The sequence below is a fragment of the Plectropomus leopardus genome, chromosome 14, assembly GCF_008729295.1.
Source record: "Plectropomus leopardus isolate mb chromosome 14, YSFRI_Pleo_2.0, whole genome shotgun sequence".
Classification (NCBI taxonomy): domain Eukaryota; kingdom Metazoa; phylum Chordata; class Actinopteri; order Perciformes; family Serranidae; genus Plectropomus; species Plectropomus leopardus.
In genome coordinates, this window is record NC_056476.1 from 21,757,174 (window position 1) to 21,769,550 (window position 12,377).

Genomic DNA, 12,377 nt, shown 5'->3' on the forward strand with positions numbered 1-12,377 from the left:
TTTTCTACTGCTGAAGCTCTGCGTTTCTCTCAGGCTATTTTTTTTGCCTTAATTTTTTTAAATAAACTTTAAGAATGGGCATCATGGGTTGCATTCAAATTAATTAAAATAAATGACTTGTTAAATCTTATTCAATTAAACTTTTTAAAAAGTGACAGCCCTAATTTGTTGTTAAAATCAGCATTTGAAATTGTGTCTCAAATACCAAGATCAGCAGATTTGACATTTCCAGTCCTTTCCAAACATATGTGCCATCAGATCACAGCCACACTGTGCGAGCTGAAGCCATGAATCACTGGTACTCGTCAAAACAAACATCGAGGGTTTATGCACCGTGATATAGACAACCCTCAAGGACTGAAATTACCATGTTAATGAATGCTGTCATATTAATGGGATACTAACAGTGGCTTACTCCTAAATGACTAACAACTCTCAGAGATCCAGCACAAAAATACAAAGAACACTCCAAAGTAGTTTCCATCTTAGACCACTCGGCCCTCACCAGCCGATGCCATGGGAAATTAAGTGTATATATGCGATGTCTGTTACACTGAGGATGAATGCTGAATTACTCAGTGTTAAGCTTTAGAGCAACACTTTGAAAGATCTGGATCCAACCCACAGGTCAACATTTATAATACAAATGGCAACTTGTCTATCTACGTCCTTACAACTCCTTAATTTAAACCTCACACCAACAAATGTTTAATTAGCTCCAAAAATATACAATGAAGCAGCTCAAAGTTTTTCAGGCATAACTAGCAGAAAAGAAAGGTGTTTAGACCTCAGTTAGACCACAACACAAATATTGTTTTCAGACAATTCAAGAGGAAAACAACAAGATTGCACTTAAACTTCCAACACAATCAAGTGCATACAGCCAACATCAACCAATGAATAATAACCAGAGGAAGAGTATGGCCCACAGTGGCAACAGCAAAATCCCCATTTCTCTGGGTGTGTGGGAGCAAATTAAGTTCAAATGATTTTAGTCTTCTTCCATCTTCCTTGTGAAACAACCCATACTCCTACCTAAGCTGGTTAGGGATTCTCTTATCTCTCTGTAACTCTCTCCACCCCATCCTCCTGCTTCACTTTCAGTGCTTTGGGGGAGCTGGGAGAGCTGCTGAGGGAAGGGGAAACGGGTGTTATTCATAAGCAACATAAGGCACAGCAACACCAAAAGCAAAGCAGTTCCTTAAGTAACAAGAGTACAAAAAGGACAAGGAAACACATTATTAGAGGATTTATCATTAAGGACTGGTGTCCTGGACTTTTGCTGCCAAGTCTTGAAATCTTAAATTAATTCACATATATAATAATAATAATAATAATAATAATAATATGTTAAGAAAAATGTAGTCACTCTCGTTCTGCATCTCTTTAGCATCTCAGATAAAAACAAGCTGATTAGTTTTGCATTTCAGGTGAACCATAATCAGAGATGGTCAAAGGCACCGGTGTTGATCAGCTTTTCTCTGAAAGGCTTTTAATAAGCCCAGGGTGCAGGAAACCAGTCATAACTGTAATTTAGTGTAAGCATAAGAGACAAATTATAAAAATTATTTTGGCTATCCTTTTAAAAACACCCTAGTTATAACACTGCTTAAGAAGAAAATGTGGCAAGTAATGCTCTGCATTTAATTTCTTTTTGTTTACACAGGAGTGGATTATGACTCATACATTGTGGTTTGTTTAGTTACTGACCCCATGTTAATTGTGTCTCATATTGCAGCCATTGCCAATAATGGATTCTGTAATGTTAGGATGTCTACAAAAACTGTGTTTCAGCAGCTGTCTGCACAGTTCGCATATCACTTGATTCACAAGCATAATGTCGACCCCAGGGGTCCTGAAAGGTTTCAAGGTGATTTTCTTCTATTTTACAAGCATAACTACAATGTTTGCATATGATGCACTGAGCGCTATCAAAACATGCGTGACCACAGCAGAGCTGTCAAAATTGGTCAAAATGACGCTTAATTATTCCCTCTAAAAAACCAACAGGTATGAACAATTCAAATATCTAGTTTGCATATTATGTTCATAACACGCCAAACCAATACGAGAGACAGCACTGTGTGTATAGATGTTCTTATTTCAGCATCTACATACCTACATTTTACAAAATTAAAAAAAATAACTACAGACTGTATACAAGACATGGGCATAGTCGCTCTGACATCACCCATAGGTGACTAAGAACCTGAGGACATTGCTGTGGTGGCAACTTGTCAATCACAAGGTAGCAACCCTTCAAAGCATTCCCTGTTTTATCATCTATTTTACTCTAAATGACACAATTATTTACAAAACGGACATCATGCTGTACTGAGGCGGACTTGAAACAAGCAAATGGGACAATAAACTCAATAGGATTAAATTAAATGTTTACTGGGGTAATAAATCAGTTGAGAAATAGGGTCTTTTCGCATTGACCTCTATACAATCAGACTTCTGTTTACAACCATTCGAGTTGCCCCCTATTAGTCAATTGAGAGAAAACAGGTTTAAGGCACCTGTGCATTGGCTTTGCTTTTCCGACTGGAGATAAGCCCTTAGTAAGAACTGAGAATGTGCTGTCCCTCACAGTAAGATCATATGAAAGATGCACTAAGATCTTAAAAGTCACACTAAGAAAAGTATAGATGTAACATTGAAATATATGATGGCTGAAATCTGTTTGGCCGCTTCAGGGTCCTGGTATTGTGCATGCTGGCTCACTGTCACTGCCCTAACTTAGTGGAACACATTATTGATGGCTATGTTTTTTATGTCAGTTGTAAAACTTTTTTTTTTATTTTGGCAGAAGCGGCAGCACTCGATTTAGTGCCACATTTTCAATCCTCCAACCAGCATGTCAATGTGCCAGACCAGAGGACCTGCCAGAGTGACCTGAGCCTTTGACTGAATCACGACACACTGTCAAAAACTAAAAAAAAAACCCTGCATGCGGTTAGTTGAGGTAGAAAACTAATCACGAACTATGCCTAAAACTCTTCAAGTAGATTCTGACTCTCTATTAATATAGACAGACACCAACGACTATACAACACACCATGAATCCTGTCGCATAACTGTTTTGGATGGAGGAGGAATATAGGCTTGCTCATTAATGGCTTTGGTACGGAAAACCTGAAAAATTGGATGTCACAAAAAGTGTCCACTTTTTTGTTACATCTGCAAACTTACAGCTTTTGTGTGCGCTATTCAAAGTATTAATAGAGCAGCAAACCTCTATTTATGTAAAGATATAATGGAGTAATGCAGAGAATGAAGTCACTCTACTGCTGTGTGTGATGTGATGTGAGTTGCTCTTTTGTTTGTTGAGGTAAGCCTGTCCAGCAGCACAAGCATGTTAGTGCATGTGCGTATCCAACTGGCTAACGCAACGCAGCCGCTCTGCACTGCACTTATGCAGTAGTTACTGCTGATATTGGGTCAGTGTTTTTGCAGAAGCGTAGCACCCACCCTCTGATTCCCCCCTGGTTACCACTGTTAGCTCTGTCAGCACTGTCACCTTTGGTTAACACTATTAATGGAGTTAGCACCATTAGGTGATAGTTGCCAGCTCAGATGGACTGTGTCCATACAACTCATACAGTCTGAAATTCACATAGAGGGCCCTTAATGCTCTGACAAGTGTATTGTCCATGCCACAGTAAAAAGTGACTGCTGCATTCTGGTTAGGCTGTCTGATTTTCATATTATGAAAAAACAAAATCAAAAAACTGCTATTTCCCATACATGGCGGAATTTTTTATGTCCATTGTTAATTTTTTTTCTTCTTAATTTGTAGATCCACTAGGTCTCAATCCTGAGCTGGCCTCTACCTAATAACTCAGACACTTGCTATCATCTATGAATTGTTATTCCAGTTGTATGGACAACTATTCCTGCAGTACCCCCGCGATGGGCTTTGGTCATGGTCCAGCATAGTAATGGTTTCCTATATGGAAATTCAAAATTAACAAAAACATACAGTAGTAAGCCTAATATGCATCATACTAAAATGTTTTGGCTTGCTTGCTAGTTTAGCCTCTCATCTAAATTCCTCCCACTAACCACACAATGCTTTCTCACTGCCTGCCTTACTCGTGAGCCTACCAAATACGAGCTGGTGAGACATGAGTTTCAGTCTCAAGGCTTTACAGAAAACATGAAAGGTACCAGAGGAACAACAGATGCCTTTGTGCTATTTTTATGTAATACAATTTTCCCAGGTATTTGTGAAAGGATATTGTCTATATATCTGAGCTTACATTGCTTTGTAATCACTGACATAAGGAGAAGATCAGCAGCTAAATGTACAGTGAGGGCATACCACCTCTCGCATCATCAAGTCTTGAGGATAATTGACATCAATCTACAGAAATGCATTTTTGTCTCTGATTCACTGTTAGCTTGAATTTTGCCTGTTGTGTTTCATAGAGCACAAACTGGACATTATTAAAAGAACAGTATTAATGTTTTTCAAATGATGTTCAAAATCAATTTCATATCTCAAGTGACATACTTTAACACAGTTTGTGGATGAAGCAGATGTTATTTGTTAAGTATAAAAAGTAAATATCTGTTCCATTTTTGTTCACTGTCTTTTGTCTCATGTATCACTTTAAAAACAGAATTAGATGCAGGTTTGTCTTATATCATTCACAAATGTTTGTAAACCTAAAACAACCTAGGTTTGAGGATAAAACTATAAAAATCATTTTCACAGCTGGATGGTTATGCATATATATTTGCCATATCATAAGAGGTAGAGAGCATTTCTCTTCAATGACCATTTCTTTATTTCCCACTACCTGCCTCAACCTTTAACACTACATACTTACTTTTATAGCTTTGATTCCAGACTTGGTGATCTGTGTCATCTTGGCCTTGGAGATGGGCGGCTTGTACTCATTCAATGAGTACAGCTGTAAAATGAAATGACAACAAAGAACACACATTGTCAAGACATGTAACTTCCAACAGTCATGCAAAACTATGTGATCAAGCAGAAGTCCAAAGCTTCATCCCCTCTAGTTTGCAAGCTTTATTCAGTAAATGCAAAACCCGTATTTAGGATGTTTATGGCTAGAAAGGCACCCAGTTTATGCTGAAAGTGGGCTTGTCTCTGTATTGATACTATCATAACAACATAATGACCGTGCAAAATTCAATTGCAGTCAAGTGTGTAATGCAGTTCGTATTGGTTAAATATGAGTGGATGGTGGAGCCAGAATTTGCATCAGGTATGGAAATAGGCAGACTGATTTTAGCGTCAATGCAGACAAATGGGTACGCTGCTAGCCTTGAGTCCTCCAATGGCTAACGGTTAACCTGGCTAACGTTAGCTGTCTTGGACCAACTAACGTTAGCTTTGTTATCTCAAGTCGTTATTATTCTGTGCAACTGTTATGTTACTCTAGGAGGTTATTGCGAATTTAGACAGAGTTACATAGCAATTATTCTCTTGTAAAAAGACAGAGTTCGCTACGCTAACCACGTCCATGTTAGTTAGTTAGCTCCCCAAGTTATATCGCAACTGAGGCGGTTTTGCTAACTTGTAGCTGGCTAACGTGAGTTACCTTCAGTGCGAACGTTAGTCTGTTTACTCATTAGCGGGCAAACAAACGCATTATGTGTTAGGAAACGTATTTCCTTTCCAGTTATGGTCAGCATACTCGACATGAGTTAGACGCTGATTAACTTGAACGCTATCTTTGTATTGTTGTGCACGGACAGCGGCCTTGTGTGAGGCTACCCCCCCTCTCCTTTTTCTGATACTTGATGCTAATGTTAGCGCGCTAGCTAACGTTACGGCAAATGTGGATAAGACAACAGTTTCTACTCTCAATATGTTCAGAGTTGTGCAGTGGTTTCAAACAAACCTCATTGTTAAAGGCTTTGACGGCCTCCATAGTGTTGCTCGCAGGTGACTGTAAATATTTACAGAAATCTCCTCAATAACCGGTTAGAGGCAGGCATGCTCGACGTTTGCTGAGATGGAGGAGACTGCCAATATGGCGCATAACCTCAATAGGAGATCTGCAGAGAGACCGATGACCCCTAGCGTCAGTCTGAGACACTACAAGACGCCTAACCATCCCCTCTGCTGCTGGATCAAAGGATTACATCACGACGGTTGCTGTACATAAACAAATACTCTATAATAAATAAATAAAGATCTATAATAAAATAATTTTAACATATCACTCCTATCACTTCTCGTCTCCCACAAGGCTTTGATTTTAGTGAAATAAATATCCCAAATAAAACTAAAATCAACTAAAACTAAAAAAAATACCAACTAAAATTTTAAAAAAGGATATCAGTCCATTGATTTCTTGTGAAAATGATCTGAAATGATCAGTCTACACAAATAAATTGCGCAGACTGATATTTAATTTTTTAATTTTTTGTTTTATGTATTCTGCTGCATTTTGGATTGATGCATGTAATTGGCTTTTCCTAAAGGTTTTTCAACCTGACATTTTTTCACAAAGTAACATTGTTTATGGACTTGTTATGCACAATAGCGAGGATGACCTTTGGTTAATAGCATTCTCATTATTGAAACATTTTATCTACATAAATCCAAATATATGACGGTGAAATCTTTTTACTATTTAGTGTTTCATAATGATTTTCTTTCCTACATGAAAGCCCTTAAATGTATGAAACATAAAAATGCAGTGAAACTGTTCAGCATGATAGATGAATATGACTTAGAACAAAAGCCCTTAATTTATTTTTATTATTTCTTTTCTTTGTACAGATATATTTTTATACACTTGATACTCCAAATTCTTGTCTGTTTTGATTTGTCATTTCTTCTCTTTCTCTGTATTGTGTGCACTTGATTCTACCGATTTAATCCTAGATGTCAAAGCTATATTGCTTGTACATTATTTTCTTAAATAAAAAAATAAAAAATCATCATCATTGTCGTCTTACTCATCCATGGTGGCACTGACCACATGAACAAAGTGAAAAATGTTCAGTCTTGTACAATACTTTATTTCCCTGTACACAAACAAGCACACTGACTTTCACATCAGAATCTATATCAAAGACAAGTGACAGCACACATCCATGTACAACTATTTACACCAAGTCAATATTTAACATGCACAACAGATGAAACACTCAGAACAAAATGGATGAGTAATGAGTACAGAGTTTGAGTCTGCTGGACTTGTTTGTAAGGGCATGGGGTCATCTGACTTCAAGAACAATTTTTCCTGAGACTTATCCACCATGCATCCTGTGTTTAAACGCAAACTAATACTGCTACATCCTTATCCAACAGATTACACCATTGGTATTTGTTAGTTTGAAAGTCTTTATCCTATTTGAAATAAAATATAAATTAAGTTGTCTATTTCTGTCGATATTTGTAGTTAAAAAGAACTCCATAACATGTTTGCAATAAGGTATGTTTTTGTTGAAATGATGATAAAAATGGGATTTTTTTTTTATTTCAAATACTATCTGACATGTTGACCCTTAAAAATTAAAATCTGAAATTATCATGACCAACATTTATTTTGTTAGTGATAGTAAGATGGTATAATATCTAGGGCAAACAACACGGACCAGTCATTCTAAATAGTTGCTGTAAAACATGTGTAACAGGCAGTGATGGTGCATGGCACCGATAATTGACTGAACAGTAACAGTTAAAATGTGTTCACCACTGATAAAATCAAAGTAGATAAAACAAACTATAAAAACAAGTGTTTCCATGCAGGGAACAATGGATCCATTATTACAACGTACTCCATCATTACAAATATTAAAACCATTTATGCATAGTTTTTGAAGAATTACAACATAAAAACAATCTGTAAAATTTGCTAATCTTACAAATCAAACAGTAAAAGTAATACTAAGACACGTTTCACATTTTAATGTGATGTGCTAATCATATAATGCCTGCATCATCTCCATTTAGGAACTAAAAACTTTTCTTCATTGATCCAGTTACTTGTTGAGTAGCATGTAAAGTCTGCTGATAGGGACCAGCAGTCTGTGTGTGTGTGTCCAAAGTATGTGAGTGTGAAGTCCTCAGAGTCCAGACACAGTAAACCAGTCGTGAGGAGTCTTTATAAACTGGTCTCAACCACTGGAGCAGCAATGACTGATGCTGCAGCTTTTGTGACTTCTGATGCCCCCTGCTGGTCCTGTTTGACACAGATCTCCTGCACCAAAGGTGCATTGGCCTCCTTCCACTCTCTGAACTTGTCTGAGGTAAGCCCTGGGTCCGATAACACCTGCTCTATTGCTTGCAGGTCTGCCTCCTTTGACTGTGCCAGAAGAAAAGAGCAAAGAAAGTGAGGAAAAATGAAATGATTGCAAAAACCTCTCTAATATCTAAAGAATCTACATACTTTTGTAATTCATACACACCGTGACGTTACTGTGATTGTTAAATATGAATCAAAAGTGGAAAACAGACTATTAAATTGAATACATACCTTTAATGTGCTGTTGAGAGTCCTGATAAGGTGCAGTTTATCATTGACAGTGTGGTTTTTACAGCGTTTTACGAACGAGGCCCTGAATTCCCTTTTTGTGGATGGTTTACGGTCTCCTATTGGTGAGAGGCTGGCCTCTTTCAGATGAATGTACAGCTTCTCCATCTCATCTGAGCTGTTTCCACCATCCCCTGCAACAAGATAAGGTTACAATTTGTCATGACCATACACACCATAAAGATCACATTGAGTAACTGCGTGCTCTGCAGGGATGAACTGTTCTCCAGGTCAACAAAATGCATTGGCACCGGATCAACAAAATATCAACACTGCTTAACAAAACAGACAGGATGGACAGGGTGCAAAATTCATCACAAAACAAAACAAAAACAAAACAAAATGTAACCAAATATATCAACTGACAAATCTAGCAAACCAATTAAACAAGATGTTAAAGGATTAAAATGAATTCTCACCCTCTTTTTCAGCACCTGAAATGACCCTCTGTGCTGCCTCCCCCTCCGCAGCAGGACTTTCCTCATCAGACCCCGTTTCTGATGGTCCCTGGTAAGACGAGCTCTCCAGCACCTGGGGGTCATCCTCTTCTTCTGCCTCCTCTTGTGGAGGTTGACGTGAGTGTACTTGAACGGAGCACACAACTGCTGTTTCCCCTGCAGGAGGGGCTGCCTGCGAGACCAGGTCCAACCAGGACTGCCGCTGTTTGGCGAGAGACGAGGTGGAGCTCTGTGATGTCATCGTACTGACGGGGGACGAGAGCGAACCGTTGGCTTCGCTGGGGACTGCGGAGGAGTAGGGGGGAGGAAGGGTACCCTGAAAGACAAATATACTGCAGTTAGACATAATAATCTATCATAAATTAAACAGGATTTTGTTTTTGTGTGGAGCCTACTGTGCGATTGTGAATGATGGTGCTGTGTGAACTGTTTGTAGAGGAAACATGACTGACCTGATGTGTGCTTCCAGGTGGACCAGATGCATCCACGGAGTCCCGCAGGGTCTGTTCAGAGTATGGTGGAGGGGGAATCTCTGTGCTTTCAGCTTCTTCATGGTCACTGGCTTCACTATAACACTCTGAATGGGAGACACATGCACACAAGTCAGAATTCATAACAGGATACACGTACAACCAAAATCCAGGTGTTTCTGTGTTCAGTTTAGTTTTACTTAATCATTCCAAAACCAATTTGATTAGGTCAGAAAAGCATTTGTGTCAAGTTAAGAACATGGCCACTTATTAAGTTATAAAACGTTGTCATCTTGGTCATGCAAGGTTTTAGTCACAGTTTGTGACATGTAAGATTAGGTGAGGTATGATTCTAGCAAGGCTGGCCAGTGACTGATGACAAAGAAAAGAAAAATGATGGTGTAATAAATAATAGTGATAATAATGATCAAAATTGGAGGATGTAGTGATTTAAGTTATGTAGGGTTGTAGATTCACCGACTCAAGCTCCAAGTTTAATGCAAACAGATGCAAAGTGCACCGTGCTTGTTTTAAAGCCTTAATGTTTGTATGTTTTAACACCGTCCAATCGTCCTTTGTCCTTTTGTAATGTTACATTGCACAAATAAAAAAGAGAGAGAGGGCTTAAGTTCCTAAATACACGTCACAACCGTTGATAAGATTGAATGATGTCTTAGAAAGCCATTCATGTTTTATAGAGAAATCAATTTTGATTCTTTTGTGTATTTTTGCCTGAAACCAACCAACCATTTTCATTCGAGGGCAGCAACAGGCAACAGAAATACATTTATGACTGTCATAGATGCTCACCAACTGCAGTGCTTCGTTCTGTTGGCTCATATTGAATGGAGGCTAGCCCGAGCTTATTCAACCATCTGAAACAAAAAAAAGAAAGAATATTTAAATCTATGATATTTGAGAAAAAAATACATTTTCAAAAAAAAAAAAAAAAAAACAGCTTTAGAGAAATCCATATAATGATGTACTTATATGCGACTTACAGGTTCATCTCCTCGTGGCTCTCAGCAGCAAAATAAAACATCATGACCTGGGGGTGGCACGCTTTGAACGCACTGCATGAGGAAACGTAAACAGAGAGCAGTTCAGACGTAGTGGAAATAAGTTCCTACTGGAATTTATGTAAAATGAGTGAGTGAGTTCAACTTTATTCTACTTTATTTCCAACTTTTAGATTTTCAAGACTATATACTCTCCATCACTGTGCATGGGAGCATTTTCTATATCATTCAGATCCCCCAAAATAGATAATACATGGTTTCTTGGTCATTCAAACCACTTGTGGTGGGGCTTATAAACACTATATGACTGAGGTGAATCACAAAGTGCACTTTGAGCTTACTGTTTCTTCCTGCACTCTATGGCTCTGTCAATCATGAAGTTGGTGAGGTCAATGTAGCCCTCAGCCTTTTCTGCCTGCAACACACAAATTGAAAATAAAGTGAGCGTTAACGAACGGATGATGTCAAACCACTTCCTTGACAATGACACCTGCCGTTGAATTGCAGCAGTCTACTTCTTCTATTTTGTCCCGCCGTATGATGGTGACATACAGCAGACTTGATTGAAGTCATCATGCCAGTAAGTCAAGCACGTCAGTCAAGTATGTCTGTATCACAGTCTGACGGGCTATTAATGACACCGTCAAATTCAGGAAACACAATGACACCGCCTGGCGGTTCCTGCAATGACAAGCCGTCAGGGAGACAGCTGTAGCAGGAACAAGTATGACTCATTGGCAGCCCCAGATGCCTCACATCCCATCTGTGACTCAATAAGTGTGAAAAAGGATTAAAGCTGTGTTTAAATTCTGTTTTATGTGAGTTTTGCTATAGCTGCATAAAATTACTTAAGTGAAAGCTACTTTTTGACATTGGATCTGGCTTAAATTAATGGATTTGGGGCTGCAACTTCCTTTTGCTAAAAGTTGCAAATGAATCTCTACAGTACTTCATACATATGAACATTAAACACAATGGTATTTTGTGCTCATTTTCATTGTGAATATGATGATGGATATTGTTCATTACATTTTTTCAAAAACAAATTGTCCTTGTATAGGAGAGAAATATTTATTTATTCAATATTTATTTTTATTTTAAAATAAAGTCGATATATGATTTTTTTTGCACAGATCCAAACTTAATTAGGATGAATGCATCTAATTTAATGGAAACTGCATTAAATAGTAAACAGAAGTGTAAGATAGCCAATGTGACAGGGAGTTAGCTTTTGTTAACAGAAGTGTGATTTTTGTTTATAGTTAGAGACATTTAAAAATACTTTGAACCAGATTTGTTCTCCCTACATTGCATAGCTCCATTGTTTATTAAAAAAAAAACAAAAAACTAGAAGAGCACTCAGAGATTAAGATCTCCCCCAAGGCCAATAGTAGAGTCTTTTGCGACATGTAAATCCACAAGCGTAGCACTATGCGTTGTATGTCAGAATATATTTCCAAAACTATTAAAATGATCTCAAAATATGGCTGTGCCTAGCTGAAGCCCAATCATCGCAGCTGTGCTTTAATTATCTGCTTTTAAAGTGCAGTCAATATTTCATGCTTGAACATTTTTCCCAAATATCTCTGCTGGTGTTTGTTGCTGATCACTTTTGGGTGTAAGTAAGAGTTTAATTAGTTGTGTGATATGTGTGTATTTATGTTTCCACAGCCACACCTTAGTTTGTAAAATGAAGAATTATTACAATTGTGGTTATGTTATAATTGTACGGGTTATCTGGTATGAAGTGGTGGTAATGTAATGTTAGGTGAAAAAATTAATTTGTGTATATGCCCCATGATTTGGACCCACTCCAAAATCAAACAGGTTTCACCTTGGCCAAAGCTACAGGCTGCTGTCAAATTTCATCAAAATCGGCCCAGTACTTTTTCCATAATTCTGTTG

The 12,377-nt window shown here is 38.0% G+C and overlaps 2 protein-coding genes across 2 annotated transcripts in view; both read right to left on the bottom strand.

Annotated features, from left to right (window-relative positions):
* Window positions 1-6,033, bottom strand: part of scaf8 (SR-related CTD-associated factor 8) — a 29,002-nt gene extending 22,969 nt beyond the window's left edge. Inside the window, exons 1-2 of the mRNA XM_042501513.1 lie at window positions 5,880-6,033; window positions 4,839-4,922 (exon numbers count right to left, since the gene is read on the bottom strand). Coding sequence (XP_042357447.1) covers window positions 4,839-4,922; window positions 5,880-5,909 — 114 coding nt within the window. The 5' untranslated portion in view covers window positions 5,910-6,033. The remainder of the gene's footprint in view (window positions 1-4,838; window positions 4,923-5,879) is intronic.
* Window positions 6,034-6,987: 954 nt separating this feature from the next.
* LOC121953255 (connector enhancer of kinase suppressor of ras 3-like) overlaps window positions 6,988-12,377 on the bottom strand; it is a 60,881-nt gene continuing 55,491 nt past the window's right edge. Inside the window, exons 19-25 of the mRNA XM_042500242.1 lie at window positions 10,814-10,887; window positions 10,455-10,526; window positions 10,264-10,328; window positions 9,436-9,560; window positions 8,945-9,299; window positions 8,469-8,659; window positions 6,988-8,297 (exon numbers count right to left, since the gene is read on the bottom strand). Of these exons, the coding sequence (XP_042356176.1) occupies window positions 8,097-8,297; window positions 8,469-8,659; window positions 8,945-9,299; window positions 9,436-9,560; window positions 10,264-10,328; window positions 10,455-10,526; window positions 10,814-10,887 (1,083 nt within the window). The 3' untranslated portion in view covers window positions 6,988-8,096. The remainder of the gene's footprint in view (window positions 8,298-8,468; window positions 8,660-8,944; window positions 9,300-9,435; window positions 9,561-10,263; window positions 10,329-10,454; window positions 10,527-10,813; window positions 10,888-12,377) is intronic.